General features: G+C 39.5%; 1 protein-coding gene across 2 annotated transcripts in view; it reads right to left on the bottom strand.

Annotated features, from left to right (window-relative positions):
- Positions 1-17,601, bottom strand: part of lyst (lysosomal trafficking regulator) — a 277,149-nt gene that overhangs the window by 169,394 nt on the left and 90,154 nt on the right. For both annotated transcript variants that reach the window (XM_059982158.1, XM_059982159.1), the window contains exon 4: positions 7,812-7,902. In XM_059982158.1, coding sequence (XP_059838141.1) covers positions 7,812-7,902 — 91 coding nt within the window. The remainder of the gene's footprint in view (positions 1-7,811; positions 7,903-17,601) is intronic.

Raw genomic sequence — 17,601 nt, 5'->3', positions numbered from 1 at the left:
AAATTATTTTTGAGATATTACATGCAGACCTTTATTTTCTATAGCTTTGAATTCCATTTCACGCTCAGTACCAGGACTTTGCCAAAGTCTTTAGTGGTAAAATCCTGGTACAGGAAAGATATTCCCAACACGTCATTTTTAAAAGAACACATCTGGTACTGTCAAGAAATATTGTTAGCAAAAAAAGTATTTGCAGTTAGAGCTCAGAATGGCACTGATATAAATATATTCTCTTTTTGTTAGTACAACCAACAAAAAGGAAAGCAACACTAAGAACAGTTTAAACCTATCATGTTAAGTAGCCAAATGCATATTGTTCAAAGAGTATTTTAGTCTATAACGCGGTCATACATTTGGATAATTGGATAATTCACTGCTACATCTGATTATTTCTCAAGATGGAGAGAATTTTAAATTCCTGACTAGCTACGCAGCACAAATTAGTTTAGGTGATTAAAAGATTATCTTAAGAGTCAAATTAGTTCAGGAAAATTCAGGTTGCCTTCCAAACTTACTGACTCACAGGAATTCTAATGGCAAACTGCAAAACTGAAGCAGAAGGATGGCACCAAGAACCTTGAATCTCTTGCTCAGAAGCATACAGAAACCCAGCAAAAACAATAGAAGATATCCACTAACCTTCTTACTGTTTGCCACCAATCATGTCTACCCCATGTACACAGAGCCTGTATGGTGCACAATGGCCACAGAACCAGAGTTAAAGTTATCCTCATTCTTGATGCACTGTTCAAATATAGCAGATAAGAAAACTGAAGGCACAAAACTAATCTCAGTTAATTATGCTAATTGTGTTGTATGGTAACCCAGGAAATATCCCAATCACCTTGGCTCTTGCTAGCTGCAGTGTTGTTACTGAATGAAACCTATACAGAAATATGGATCTATATTAGCTGTATAATCGCATTTGCAATTCCATGCATATGGGCAAAAGTACTTCAATCGCAGTTTATGAAAATCTTGAAAAAGAGGCCTTGCAAATCTGAAGAGAATAAATTTCTGGGATCAATTGCAGCACAAAAGGTAGAAACAAAAAGCAAAAAATGCTGTAAACAGGTCAGGCATCACTTAAGAGAAGAGTTAATATTTCGAAGTGGAGACCCCCCCTCGCCAGGCTTGCACTTCTGTATGTCTTCCAAACCTCCACGTCCCCAGCACTGCATAGCCACACAAGGACTGCTCCAATGTAGAAAATGCTGATGCCAAATTCACCACTATTTAATAATCAGATAACATATTTTAGTCATAATCCATGAGAGAAAAATATTAGGCAGGACACAAGGATGTATCCTCTGCTCTTCCTCACACTGGAATGATGAAAACATTTTGCTTATTGTGTGCTCTCATTTCATTAGTGTCAAAGAAATAAGACAAACTTTAAGAGACACAGATTCAGAATTTAATGAAGCCACGTTAGTGCAACAAGGCAGAAAGTTGATTTTTTTCTATTCCTTAGCTTTGATCTGTGTTTCAAAGTGGGATGATTGGTAGCAGGCATTAATATCCTCTGTTTTTAAGTATATTTACAGTTTTGGGGGTTTGAATGTCCTGATTTATATTCTCTATATTGTGTTGTGGTTGGTCTGGAGTTTTTTTTTGTGGCGGGGCTTGGGAAGGATGCTAATTTTACATGTCTTCAATTTGGGTGCTTTCTCAATTAACTTTTTTTGTATTATATTATTATTGTATGTTTGTTTTAGCACTGTATTAATGTTCTTCATTTTGATTTGGGGTTTTTTTTCTGTCTGTAGCGATGTAGAAAATGCATTAAAAAACTAATTTAAAAAAGTGGGATGATTGATTTATTGGGTCGGATACATTCACCTTCCTTTGTGGTACATTAACCACTAAAGTGAATTATGCAATAAAACTTGAGGCATCAATTATTTCATTCTACAAATCAGCCACCTGAAACATCTAGTTCATTCAAAAACCTGACTGGGTAGGAGGAGTAGGAGAAGGAGACTGGAACAATCTCACAACTTGAATCACAAGGTTGTTCACTCAAGCTCACTCAAGAGAATTTAGCATATCAGGAAATTGCGGGTGCATTGGTAATCATTTTCCAATGTTCCTTAGATTCAGGATCAGTTCCTAAAGATTGGAGAGTGGCTAATGTTATCCCACTTTTCAAGAAGGGAGGGAAGGAGAAAACGGAGAACTGTCGCCCTGTTAGCCTAACGTCAAGTCGTGGGGAAGATGCTTGAGTCCATTATTAAGGACGAAATAGTGGCATATCTTGATGGCAGTAATAGGATTAGGCCGAGCCAGCATGGATTTACCAAGGGCAAATCATGCTTGACTAATCTGTTGGGAGTTTTTTGAGGGTGTAACAAGGATGTTAGACGAGGGTAAGCCAGTGGATGTAGTGTACCTAGATTTTCAGAAGGCATTCGATAAGGTGCCACATAGGAGATTGGTGAGTAAAATCAGAGCTCATGGCATTGGGGGCAGGGTTTCAACATGGATAGAAAACTGGTTGGCAGATAGAAAGCAAAGGGTAGCAGTGAATGGGTGTTTCTCAGACTGGCTGGAGGTGACTAGTGGGGTACCACAGGGCTCTGTATTGGGACCACAGCTCTTTACGATTTATGTCAACGATTTAGATGAGGGCATTGAAAACTATATCAGCAAGTTTGCTGACGATACTAAACTGGGTGGCAGTGTGACATGCGAAGAGGACGTTAGGAGAATGCAGGGAGACTTGGATAGGCTGGGTAAGTGGGCAGATACTTGGCAGATGTCATTCAATGTGAATAAATGTGAAGTTATCCACTTTGGAAGCAGGAACAAGAGGGCAGAGTATTGTCTGAACGGTGTAGAGTTAGGTAAGGGAGAAATGCAAAGAGACCTAGGAGTCCTAGTTCATCAGTCAATGAAGGTGAATGAGCAAGTGCAACAGGCAGTGAAGAGGGCAAATGGAATGTTGGCCTTTATTACAAGGGGAATTGAGTACAAGAGCAAGGATGTCCTTTCGCATTTGTACAGGGCCCTGGTGAGACCACACCTGGAATATTGTGTACAGTTTTGGTCTCCAGGTTTAAGGAATGACATTCTGGCAATTGAGGAAGTGCAGCGTAGATTCACTAGGTTGATTCCTGGGATGGCAGGGCTGTCTTACGCAGAGAGATTGGAGAGATTGGGCTTGTACACACTGGAATTGAGGAGATTGAGAGGGGATCTGATTGAAACATTTAAGATAATTAAAGGATTTGATAGGATTGAGGCAGGAAATATGTTCCAGGTGTTGGGAGAGTCCAGTATCAGAGGGCATGGATTGAGAATAAGAGGTCAGTTATTTAAAACAGAGTTGAGGAAAAACTTCTTCTCCCAGAGAGTTGTGGAGGTGTGGAATGCACTGCCTCGGAAGACGGTGGAGGCCAATTCTCTGGATGCTTTCAAGAAGGAGCTAGATAGATATCTGATGGATAGGGGAATCAAGGGATATGGGGACAAGGCAGGGACTGGGTATTGATAGTGAATGATCAGCCATGATCTCAGAATGGCGGTGCAGACTCGAGGGGCCGAATGGTCTACTTCTGCACCTATTGTCTATTGTCATTTAAATGAACACTCCCAGAATAATGCCAGAAGAGCTGCTGTTCAGTTGAGACATCAATTGTCCATGCTTTCAAGTAGACACGAAAGATCCTATGGAATCATGCAAAAACAACATCTGAGTTCATCCAAGTCCTTGAAAATAAATCTCTGAAAGAATATGGTTAAAGATTGCATGTTAATTATAAGCAAGAGAAAACCTGCAGATGCTAGAAATCCAAATAACGCATTTTGTGTGTGTTACCTGTTAATTATAGATTACTTTTACATGGGTAGTTACTATGCAAAAGCTGACAGCAACATTTTCTTAAAATACTGACAACAATGAAGTGTTTATGAAACGTTTTTGGATGTTTTGAGGCTGTTGCAGAGACTATTTAAATGCAAGTTTACTCTTTGTAATTACAAATTTCTAGCATATAGAAGCTCATCCAGCAAAACCATAAACAAAGGAACAGAATTAGGCCATCTGGTCCATGAAATCTGTTCCACCATTCATCATGGCTGATTTTCCTGCCTTCTCTCCATAACTTTTGACACCCTTACTAATCAAGAACCTATTCATCTCCATTTAAATATACACAATTACTTGGCCTTCAATGCTGCCTGTGGCAATTAATTCCACAGATTCACAACCCTCTGGCTAAAGAAATTCCTTCTCATCTCTGTTCTGCAAGGACTTCCTTTTATTCAGAGGCTGTGTCCTCAGGTACTCAAACTTCTTCTCCATATCCACTGTCTGGGCCTTTCAATATCAATAGGTTTCAATCAGATCCTCCCTCCTTCTTCTAAACTCCATTAAATACATGCCCAGAGCCAAATGATCCTCATACATTAACCCTTTCGTTCCCGGGAGCACTCTTATGAACATCATCAGGACCCTATTGCGGCTCAAAACTGAGCACAATACTCCAAGTGCAATCTGACAAATGCCTTATAAAGCCTCAGCATTACATCCTTGCCTTTACATTCTAGTCATCTCAAAATGAATGCTAACATTGATGATATAATACATAATTGATAATTTTTCTGAATAATTTATATCTTGCAATATGCTTATTTGGTTTTTAGGAGGAACTATATGTCCAGTCTGGTTTCTGCTGATAAAAACCGTACTAACCCATGTCATAGAGCCCCTAACATTTATTGCAATGCATATGCACTGAGTCAATGAAGAAAGACCACATCATTTCCAGAATGTACAGCAATAATAAAAGAAATTATCATTTATTCTTTCATATAATGTATTTCCAGATGAATAATTTATTCCTAAACAATTTAAGAAGCTGCCTAGATTACAACATGAAAATGATGACTCAGGCTTCATCACATCGTTTCTGATATGCCAAGTAACAAGTAACTGAGAAACTCATTTAACATCCAAATATAGAACAACACATCCAAAATTCTAACATACTGCTGTGAAAATCACTTCGAAACAGAAGAAAAGCAGATTTGGAAATACAATTCTAACAGAGCGAAACTGTTCCACTTTTAAGATTCATCTTTAAGGAGATAAAAAGCATGATTAATGGCCAGAAAACAACTTTTCAAGGCCATTCTTTTCCCTGTATACTAGTCATAATAAACACCAATTTCAGAAAACAATCAATAAAGTCCATAGCTGAGTAACATACTGACAAGCTACAAAGAAATTAAAGTAGAGATTATTTTGTTCTGTCATTGTAAGGGGCAGGGGGAGGGGGAAGAGTGGGGATTTGAAGAAGGAAGAAGAGAGGAGTGGGGGAAATTACCAGCAGTTGTAGAAATCAATGTTCATACCATCAGGTTGGAGGATATCCAGACGGAATATGAGGTGTTGTTCCTCCAACCTGACAGCAGCTTCACCACAACAGTAAAGGAAACCATGGACTGATATGCTGGATGGGAAAGGGGATTCGAATAAAAATAATTGGCCACTGGGAAATCCTGCTTTACACAGATGCTCAACAAAGAGGTCCCCCAATCTACTTCTGGTCTCACCAATGTAGAGGAGGCTGCACTGGATAGTAGAGAACTCCAACAGATTCACAGATGAAGTGTTGGTTGCCTCTGCTGGAAGAACTGTTGGGGCCTTGAATTGAGGTAAGGAAGGAGGTGAACAGGCAGCTCTAGCACTTCTTCCGCTTGCAGGGATAAGTGGATCTCTACAGTATCCAGTGTTCCCAATGCAGCATCTTCTACATTGGTGAGACCTGATGTAGTGGAAAATCGCTTTGTTAAGCACCTCTGCTTCATCCACAAAAACAGGATTTTGCAGGGGCCAACGATTTTAATTCCAATCCCAGTCCCATTTCAACATGGCCTTCTCTACTGCCACAATGAGTCTCAGGTTGGAGGAGCAACAACATATATTCCAAATTCCAGCTTATTTTGTGTTGGGAACATTCACATCAATACCCCACCTGTCCTCCCAAAATTTCTTGCCATCATGGAAGTCAGAAGAGACCCATTCTAGAATTGCCATATGATCTATTGGTTTCCTTATTACAGAAGAACATCTCAATGGATCACTATTATTCTCAAAGCTTCCCCTTGAGACACACAGGGCTTGCTGACCAGTTTACTTAGTCTCTCAGTAGATCAATTACAAACTTAGCTCTAGGATTTAACTGTTTAGTTTGGGCAGAAGAGGTAAATGTTGCAGAAGCTCTTTGCCAAAGCATTCTGACCATAGTTTTGCATGTCCTGTTAATTTTCACTTTACGCAGAACTGCACAATTTCCAACCCAACTTCAGCTTTAATTTTATACATTTCTTAATTACTCCATAGATAACCCAGCTTGAGATAGAATTCTTTTTCTCACAAACATCAAACAAAACATTGTTCTCAACAACTTTATGGCCATTTTCTGTGTGCCAGCAAACATCCACTTCCAGTTACCCTTGAAGAGCAATTTATGCAGTTACATCTATTAGAAGGTGGAATCTGTTTCTTGAAATTTTTGCTCTTAACACCTTTATTATAAATAAGTGTACATGACAATATATTAGCATACTCAAATGACAATAGATAGTTATTTAATATTTAGTACAGAGTTGGGAGATCATGTTACAGCTTCACAAGTTCTGGGTGAGGCCATGTTTAGAATACTGTGTGCAGCTCTTGATGATCTACTACAAAATGTAATTCAGATAGAGAGTAAGCAAAAAAAAAGAGTCACACGGGTGTTACCAGGACACAAAAGAGATTAAGTTACAAGGAGAGACTGGATAGGCTGGGAGAGATTTCCCTGGAGTGTAGGAGGTTGAGGGGTGACCTTTTGGATTTTAAACTCATGAGAGGCATAGATAAGATGAATTGTTGAAGTATTTTCTACAGGGTAGGGCTATCCAAAACCGGAGGGTATAGTTGAAAGTGATAAGGAAAGATTTAAAAGGGACCTGTGGAGCAACTGTTTCCACACAGAGTTTGTTGAGCAGGTGGAACGAGCAGCCAGAGGAAGTGGCAGATAGAGGTAGGTACAATAGCAACATTTAAAAGGCAATCACACAGAGATGAAAGATTTAAAGGGAACTGGGCTAAATGCAGGCAAACCAGACCAGTGGGAATTTAGGACAGCATTGACCAGTTGGACTGAAGGGCCTATTTCTGTACTGTATGACTCCATGAATTGAGGTAATATACATTAACTCAGTCTAACTTTTTTGAAGAAATCATTAAATTGTATAGGTATATTCTCACGTTATGCATAAGGTTAAACAATGCAATTTAAGGACAAACTTATTTTGCATCTTTACAAAATATCTTGTTTGATGTGTGACCACTGAAATGTCACATTCAGTCAAACCACATCACACATTCATTCAGCATAACTGAAGTGCTTCTGTCAATTTCAGATGCAGAGATCCTAAACGGTGACATAAATTTGCAGTATTGTAGTTTCTCATGCATTCTCATTCTTTATTAATTTACTTAGCCACAACATGGTTAGAAAATTATCCAACTCTACAAATCAGGTCAAAAGAGCAAACTAGTTGCAATACGATTTCTACATCTAAAAGTGAAAATACACAAACAATTCATTTTTCTCAACATGATCTACTCATTGCTTTAAAAGAATACATGGAGACATGTATCTTTCCAAAGTTTTTCCAGTGAGAAAACTCCCTTTAAAAATCTTCAGCTATCCTTTAAATACCACATAGATCACTCAACAAAAAACTACAGAAGGGCATGCGAACAACAGCAAAAGCAATACCACAGAGAGAAAAGTATACTTATTCAAACAAACCCGGAGCTTTCTCTTCTTGAACAGGTATCTTCCAAACCAGTGGAAGAAGCGATAGGAGTAAAGTAAGCAATTCCTCTCTGCAGGTTAGTTCCTATCAAAAACAAATGACACAATGTGAGCAAAGCTTAAACCATATATAGAATAACCCTCCACCCATCTGCTTGAAAAATTTCCAAGCGTCTGTAAAACAGGCAATACATCAGGCATATCATCCAATTTTACACCTGCCTGTGAATTCTTCTAAAAATAACAAAGCAGTTCAAATCTTTCATGTTAAATGAATTCCTCACTGTATGGTGGAAGGATTCATTAGTTGAAAATTAAAAATATACTTTCTGTGAAAAGATCAACTATGAAACATAGGGCAATGGCTATTTTTGGAGAAGTTCTACATTCAGCTGCAATTACAGCTCAGTTACATCCCAATGTTAAATATTTAAGCTACACGCACCCTGATACAAAGTTATAATAATTACACTGAACACACTTTTAACAGATCAGTAACCAGCCTTCAAGGATTATGGTTATCCTGTGGAGATATTGATATCAGAATTTTTTTCTGTTTTACTACTTCATTGGCTACTTTATTAGGTATACATGTGGGCCTGGTCATTAATGTAAATATTTAATCATCCAATCATGTAGTAGCAATTTTTGCATAAAATAATGCAGACATGGTCAAGAGGTTCACTTGTTGTTTAAATCAAGCATCAGAATGGGAAAGAAATATGATCTAAGTAACGTTGACCATGGAATGATTGTTGGTGCTGGACAGGGTGGTTTGAGCATTTCAGAAACTGATCTCCTGGGATTTTCCTGCACAACAGTCTGAAGTTTACTGAGAATGGTACAAAAAACAAAAAACATCCAGTGAGCAGCAGATCTGTGGGCAAAAACAAACTTAATGAGAAGCATGAGAAGAGAGTGGCACACATTATAACTGTGGTATGCAGAGAACATATTTGAATGCATTGAGCCTCGAAGCAGATGGATGACCGCAGAAGACCACAAACATACTCAGTGGCCATTTTATTAGCTAGAGAAGGTAGCTAATAAAGTGGCCACATTGTGTATATGTAACAAAGTAACCAGTTAAAAATCAACAATCATTAACAAGACTAACTCATCAGGACTCTCAATCCAGTTTTGTCATTCTGCAAGATTTAGGCTGAACGTTGTTACCTCATTCACTTTCCAGACTGACCCAAACACAAATGCAGCAAGACTTTTAATTACACTTTGCAAACAATGGTGACAGCCACTTGCCCTCCTAATCATTTCCTGTACCTACATATTAACTTTGTTAAACATCTGCAGGCATTCCAAAGTCCATTCATCATAACAGTTCTTTATTATAATACGGTTGCAAGAAATAGTTTGTGAACCCTTCGCAATTGCATGGTTTTCCATATTAATTACTTATAAAATATGGTCTGATGTTCATCTAAGCCACAATAATAAACAAAAGTCTGCCTAAACTAACAACACAAACAACTCTACTTTTCATGTGTTACGAAGGATGAACAACTCTGATGGGCGGAAGGGTGCAGAATCGCCCATGCCCCCTCCCTTTTGGAGAATCACAAATCGCTACTATTTCGATGCTGTTAACAAGGAAGTAAGAGAGACAAAAGGAAATCTGCCTGGGCAGTTTCAATTGATAACAGCTCATGAAAGTTAATGAGAGAGACACAGCTAACAAAAGGAGAGCAGAACCATTGATTACTGCTATTGTCTTCTGGAGAAGGATTGTATACTTGGTACTGTTCTATTCATTGAAACACCTCGGGGCAACCAGAGTGGGCTGGTTTGATGGGTTACATCATCCCATCCTGATTGACACCTGAGACCCCGTGGGTGGGGATAAAAGTGAGGTCTGGGGTAACACCCCTCAGACGCACCAGGAGGAACGCTAGTGAGCATCAGAAACCCACGAGACAGGGTGGGACATCGAAGACCGAATGAAGGGTCGGTAAATTTTAACTCACAGTGTTTTATAGCAAGGCCGGTGGGAGCTTGTGTGTGTGTCCACCCTTGCCTGGGTGACGAGTCCACCACGGAAGAACGGTAGCTAAAGGACGGAGGGGTCATACTTGAATGGCCACAGCAATAACACATCAATGGATCAAGGTCGTAAAGGAAAGTTGGCAAGTCAATAGCTGTTACTGTTCGCTCTCTCTCTCTCTCTCCCCCCAACAATTGCAACACAGCGACCAACAACTACCGCAGCCTGCATGAACTGAATTGAACTTTATGTTTCCATCTGACAATTCAATAACCCCTAGACAACGATAGAGCTTGTTTCTTATTGATTATTCTTATACTCGCACTTTTAGGTTTAGTATTGACGATGTATATTATCTGTATATTTGCATTGATATTATTTTTGTATGTTTTTACTAATAAATACTGTTGAAAATAGTATCACCAGACTCCAATGGACACTTCTATCTTTGCTGGTTAGACACCCAGTTACAGGGTTCGTAACACATGTCTTTATTGAACACATTGCTTGATCATTCACAGCGCAGGCAGGAAAAAATGTGAACCTTTGTATTGAATAACTGGTAGAACACCCTTCAGCAGCAAGAACCTCACCAAACATTTCCTGTAGCTGCTGATCAGTCTTGCACAACGGCAAGAAGGAATTTAGACCATTCCTCCAATAAAAACTGTTTCAGTTCATCAATTTTTCTGGGATACGTTGCATGAATAGCCCTCTTCAGGTCATGCCACAATATCTCAGGTGGGTTAAGGTCTGGACTCTGACTTGGCCATTATAAAATACGATTTTTTTTTCTTTTTAAATCATTCAGTGATTGATTTACTCGTGTTTTAGATCACTGTTTTGTTGCATCATCCAACCTATTAAGCTTCAGGTGATGGACCACTACCTTGACATTCTCCTGCAAAATGTCTTGATACAATTTTGAATTCAATATTACCTCAACAATTGAAAGCTGTCCAGGCCCTGAGGTAGCAAAGCAGCCCCAAACAATGATGTCCCTTCCACCATGCTTCACAGTTAGGATGAGGTTTTGGTGTTGGTGCGCAGTGCCCATTTTCCTTCAAACATAACAATGGGTATTTCTGCCAAAAAGTTGAACTTCTGTCTCATCTGTTCACAAAACATTGTCACAGGAGCATTGTGGAACATCTAGGTGGTATTTTGCAAACTTGAGATGTATAACAATTTTTTTTGGGGAGAGCACTGATTTCCTCCGTGGTGCCCTACCATGACCATTATTCTTGTTCAAGTAGAGGACAAGTGAACAGAGATTTTAGCAAGTTGTAGAGATGGCTGCAGGTCTTTTGCTGTTACCCTTGGTTTCTTTTTCCCTTCCTTTAGCATTGCATGTTGTGCTCAGTGTGAACTTCACAGGACACCCAGACCTAGGGAAAGTAGCAATGGTACTGAATTTCCTCAGTAAAGACTTGCCCTCCACAGCTGCCTGTGGCAAATAATTCCAGATTCACCACCATCTGACTACAGAAATTACTCAATTCCATTTAAAAGAACATCCCAGTATTCTGAGGCCACGTCTTCTCCTCTATCAAAGCCTTTCAACATTCAATAGGTCACTGCTCAATCTGAATTCTAGTGAATACAGGCTCAGAGCCATCAAATGCTCTAAGCCTGGAACAAACCTGGAATCATTTTTATGAACCTCCTTCAGCTTAAGCACGTCATTTCTAAGATGAAGGGCTCAAGCTACTCAAAACAATCCAAGTGAGACCTCACCAGTTTTATAAAGTCTCAACATTACATCTTTGCTTTTATATTCTAGTCCTCTTGAAATGAATGCTAACATCACATTTGCCTTCCTTATCATAAACTCAATCTGCAAATTAACCTTTAGGGAATCCTGCACAAGCACTCTCAAGTCCCCTTGCGCTTCAGATCTTTGTATTTTCTCTCATTTAGAAAATAGTTAACCCTTTCATTTATTCTACCAAAGTGCATGACCATACAGTTCCCGACACTATATTCCATTTGCCACTTCTTTGCCCATTCTCCTAATCTTACTTCTGTAGCCTCTCTACTTTCTCAAAACTACCTGACTCTCCACCTATCTTCTTATCGTCTGCAAACTTGCAACAAAGCCATCAATTCCACCATTTAAATCATTGACATATAACTTAAAAAGAATTGATCCCAACACAGACCCCTGAAGAACACCACTAGTCATTGGCAGTCAACCAGAAAAGGCTCCTTTTATTCCTACTCTTTGCCTCCTGCCAATCAGAGCACACAACATCAACTGATTCTCCTTTGTCTATTCTGCTTGTTATTTCTTCAAAGAATGCCAACAGCTTTGCCAGGCAAGATTTTCCCTTGTGGCCAATTTTATCATGTGCCTCCAAGTAACCCAAAACCACATCCTTAACAATCGACTCCAACATCTTACCAATTACTGAGGTCAGACTAACAGGCTTATTAATTTCCTTTCTTTTGTCTCTCTCCCTTCTTGAAGAGTGGAGTGACATTTGCAATTTTCCAGCCTTCCAGGACCTTTCCAGGATCCAGTAATTCTTGATTGATGCCACTACCATCTTCAGCAACCCATTTCAGAACTCTCTTTTACACTTAATGTATTGTTACATACCCCATGGGTATCTTGATTGTCACATGACCATGATGTAATTGAGTCTCTGCTGAGCATGATGTAATGGTCTTGTGATGGTGGAATGATGAAATTTTCCCACCAGTGAGAGGTCATGTGATGGCCTGTTTCAACAGGTATAAAAGGGGAAAGCCTTGCTGTAACTCAGGTCAGTTCATGGTTTAATTCGTCAGTGGCTCCATTATGCTGTGTATTCATCTCATGATGCAGTTTTGTTTTAAAGTGGAATTTTACTTTCTGCCTTAAGTTTCAAAGATTATTGCCAGCAGTCTCACCAAACGCTGCCAGTTTAGTCCAGTGGGAGAGTGAAGCTTTATGGAAGTACGGAGACCCAAAAGATTGAGTAAAGTTGGTGTCGTCATTGGTAATACAGGATTGACCTTATTGAATCCTCATTTGTAAGAGATAGTAACCTGCATCCGAGATGGTCCCTGCTATAAGAGCAGAAAGGGCTGGAAAACGGTTATTCGCCAAGGAAAGGTCAGTGCCTTTAAGCCGTTTTTTAATTTCCTTCATCATAAATCCTTCGGGCAAGGCATATTTTGGCTGGGATCAGCAGTAACGTCACGGCGTCAAGGAATTCGTTACTTTTAGGAAAGTCTCTCCTAATTGACTGTGTAAATCATTTGGACTTTTACATTTATCGCTTTAAGAACTGTTTAAGTTGCCGTAGAGCCGTTAACTTCTAGTTAAGTTGGTCGTTTGTTTATTTTTGGGTTTTTTTTATTGAGCAGTGTTTAATACATGTTTTATTTGGTTATAAAAAACCTGTCTCAATTCTATATTCATTGTTGCCGTATCATAACCGTATCTGAAGAAACTTTTGTATTCCATCTTTACCTTCTTAATGACTTTTTTTTAGTAGCTCCTTTTGGTGGATTTTAAAAGCACCCTATTCCTCTAACTTTCCACTAATTTTAACTCTATTATTTGCCCTCTCTTTGGGTTTTATGTTGGCTTTGATTTTCCTTATTAGCCACGTTTATATCATCTTTCCTTTAGAATACTTATTCCTCTTTGGGATGTATATATCTTGTGCCTTCCAAACTGCTTCCAGAAATTCCAGGCATTGCTGTCCTGCCGCATCCCTGCCAGTGTTCTTCTACAATCAATTCTGACCAAATCCTCTCTCATACCTCTGTAATTTCCGATACTGCACTGTAATACTGATATATCTGACTTTAGCTTCTCCTTCTCAAATTGCAGGGTGAATTCTTTCATATTATGATCACTTCCTTCGAAGGATTCGTTTACTTTAAGCTCTCTAATCAATTCCAATTCATTGCACAACACCCATTCCAGAATAGCTAATCTCCTAGTGGGTTCAACCATGAGCTGCTCTAAAAAGCCATCTCACAGATATCCTAGAAATTCCCTTTCTTGGAATCAAGAACCAACCTGATTTTGCCAATCTATCTGCATATTGAAATCCCCCATGACTGTAGTAACATTTCCCTTTTGGCATGCATTTTTTATCTCCCATTGTAATTTGTAGACCACATACTTATTACTGTTTGGGGGGTCTGTATATAACTCCCATCAGGGTCTCAATACTCTTGCAGTTCCTTAGTTTTATCCACAGTGATTCAATACCTTCCGACCCCATGTCACCTCTTTCTAATGATCAGATTTCATTTTTTTTTACCAACAGAGCAACACACTCTGCTTTCCTAACTGTCCTTTTGATACAGTATGTATCCTTGGACATTAAGCTCCGAGCTATAATCTTCTTTCAGCCGTGATTAAGTGATGCCTACAACATCATACTTGCCAATCTGTAACTGCCTCAAGTTCATCTCCCTTATTCTATAAACTGCGTGCATTCAAATATAACACCTTCGATCACTCTTTTCGATTTTGTCCACCTTTTACATTGCAACTCATCCTGCTGACAGCAATTCTGCCCTATCATCAGCACCTTCTTGCTCGGAGTCTCACTACCCATTGCCTCTGTTTGTAAACCAACTACCTCATCTTCTGCACTATCACTCCAGTTTCCATTCTCCCCCCCCCCAAACCCCAAAGCCCATCCGAACAACTCTAGCCAACCTGCCTGCAAGGATATTGGAACCCCTTGGGTTCAAGTGTAACCTGCCCATTTTGTAAGGTTGTACCTTCCACAGAAGAGATCCTCCTGATTCATAAATGTGAAAGCCTGCCCCTACACCAGTTCCTCAGCCACACCTGCCAGATCAGCCTATTCTTACCCTCACCAGCATGTGGCACAGGCAGAAATCCAGAGATTACTACACTGGAGGTAGTGTTTCTCAACTTTCCATCTGGCTACCTAAAATCTTTCTTCAGGACCTCCTCACCTTCTCTACCTATGTCGTTTGTGCCAATATGTTCCAAGTCTTCTGGCAGCTAACCCCACATTTGAAAATGCCATGGACCCAAACCAAGACATCCCTGATCCTAGCACCCGGACACAACATACCATTCGGATGTCTCTGTCACACCCATAGAACCTCATCTCTGTTCCTCTAACTATGGAATTTCCTATCAGCACTGCAATCCTCTTCACCTCACTGCTCTTCCGAGCCTCAGTGCCAGAGACCAGGTCAATGTGGCTCCCGCTGGTAGGTCAGCCCCTCAATAGTATCCAAAGTTGAATAACTATTGAGGGGTATGGTCACAGCTGTATTCCACACTAGCTGTGCATTTCCCCTCCTCCTCCTGATAGTCACCCAGTTACTTGTCTCCTGCAACCTAAGTGTGACTATCTCCCTGTAACTCCTGTCTATCACCCCTTCATTCTGATGTACAAGTCGAAGGTCATCAAGCTGCAGCTCTAGTTCCTTTATACATTCTCTCAGGAACTGCAACTCGGTTCATCTGGTGCAAATGTGTTTATGTGGGAGACTGCAGGGCTTCCAGATTTTGCACATCCCACTCAAGAGTACAAAACACTACCCCTAGAGCCATTCTCATAATGAACAAATAAGAACAGGAAGAGAGAATCTTAAGAGAAAATTTACCTTGCCCAAGCCTGATCTCGTCTATGCCTGAGAGCCAAAAATGCTCTAAAGACTGGCACACTCAAAAGAATGCCACTCTGCTGGCACTCAAGTTATTTTTATTGGCCCTTTCTATTGAAACCCTCTTGTTGATTGGTTGCTCCTGTGCTGTGAAACTCTGCCTTTAAAATCTCAATCACCATCCTGATTAAAAGGTATCTCTTTATGCACCCTTAATATTGATTGTCCAACTCAAAGAAAATTGCCATGAAGCTCTGCTTTTTAAATCTTGAACGCAGACCTGACTGAAAGCAAACTTTTTTTTATTTTACGCACTGCCTCATGCTGACTGGTTGCTCTTCAACTCAGAACTTGAGTAAAGCTATCCCCTTTTGTTCAATTTCCCAGTGGTTGAGGGATAGTAACATTTCCTGAACCTGGTCATACAAGTCCAGAGGCTCATGTACCTTCTTACTGATGGCAGCAGCGAAAAGATAAAATGTGTTTATAGTTATGTCTTGGGTGGTGAGGGTCCCTGAAGATGGGTGCTGCTTTCCTGTGACAGCATTTCATGTAGATGTGCTCAATAGTTGGGACAGCCTTACCCGTGATGAATTGGGCCATACTTAGAACATTTTGTAGAATTTTCCAGTCAAAGGAATTGGTGTTTCCACATCAGCCAGCCAGTCAATAAACGCTCCACTACAAATCTATAAAACTTAGTCAAAATTTTAGACATTATATGGAACCTCCACAAAATCCTAAGTAGTAGAAGCACTGCAGTGCTTTTACCCTGGTCCAGAATTGTCACTTCATTCATGAAATGGCTTTCCAGAAAGGAACACTGTTCAGTTTTGAAATGCTCACAGAGAAACACTTTTAGAAAAACAAGACTTTTATCGGTATTTACAGATGCGACAGTATGTTGATAGGATGGTTAAAATGTAACCAAAGCAAGTACATGTCTGATAGAGCTACTTAGAAAAGTATACAATTCAAACCATGGTAGTAGAATCATTTCAAGCGTGTATAAGGGTTTGTCAAATCTTAAAATACATTCGACTTCATACATTAAAACAAAATGGGAGAAGGAAGGAGGGATAATAATATCTGAGGAAGAATGGACAATAATATGGAGGCATCAATGGAAGTGTACCAGTTCACAGAATTGGAGGGAGTTCGGGTGGAAAAACTTGGTAAGATATTTTATTACACCCACTCAGAAATCCTATTATGATAGTTTGCTGGAGAAGTTGTGGAAATCAAAATGCAAACCTGACGAAGGGTCTCAGCCCAAAACATCAACAGCGCTTCTCCCTATAGATGCTGCCTGGCCTGCTGTGTTCCACCAGCATTTTGTGTGTGTGTTGCTTGAATTTCCAGCATCAGCAGATTTCCTCGTGTTTGCATACCATTATCATATTTTCTGGGAATGCCCCAATATCAAAGACTATTGGAGTGGGATACATAATGCCCTACAAGACATCTTTAAATATGAAATACCTTTAGAAAGTAAGACCATTTATTTTGGGTATATACCTCAAGAATGGTTGAAAAGAGATAAATATTTAATGAATATACTGCTGGTGGCTGGTAAAAAGGCCCTTTTCAGGAAATGGTTATCACAGGAGAGCCCAACTTTAAATGTATGGATGGAAATTACACTGGACATTTAAAAAAATGAAGATAACAGCTTCTGTTAATCATAAGTTGGAACAATTTGATTCATACTGGGAAAAATGGTTTAACTACATAACACCTCATAGGCCTGATTTTATTCTCACAAGTCAAAATGTTGTAAAAAGAAGATCACTCCCTACTTTGTACATAGTTTTCTTATTTCAATTGTTCTTTCTCTCCCCTCCTTTCTGGAAGTGTATACCTCAGATAATTATTATGTGGTTTGTGATGAATATGATTATATGATATATATGTACAGTAGCTGAAATACATCTTATGGAAATGTTTGTTTGATGATAAACTTCAAAAAAAAAATTACAAAAAAAATGGCTTTCCGGAGATCGAACCTGGAGCTCTTGTGACTTTCTTGATCACCAGACTTTAATGTCTCAGATCTGGTTCTCAGCAAACTGTGGATCTCATGGTTTATCAAGGGCTTCTGACAGGGGAAGATTCTGAATAATTTTGTGGGGACACACTCGTCTACAGCTTTTTAATGAAGTCCATTACATCCATGGTGTATTCATG

The sequence above is a fragment of the Hypanus sabinus genome, chromosome 10, assembly GCF_030144855.1.
Source record: "Hypanus sabinus isolate sHypSab1 chromosome 10, sHypSab1.hap1, whole genome shotgun sequence".
In the NCBI taxonomy this organism is placed as follows: domain Eukaryota; kingdom Metazoa; phylum Chordata; class Chondrichthyes; order Myliobatiformes; family Dasyatidae; genus Hypanus; species Hypanus sabinus.
This window is presented reverse-complemented; position numbering and strand designations above follow the sequence as displayed.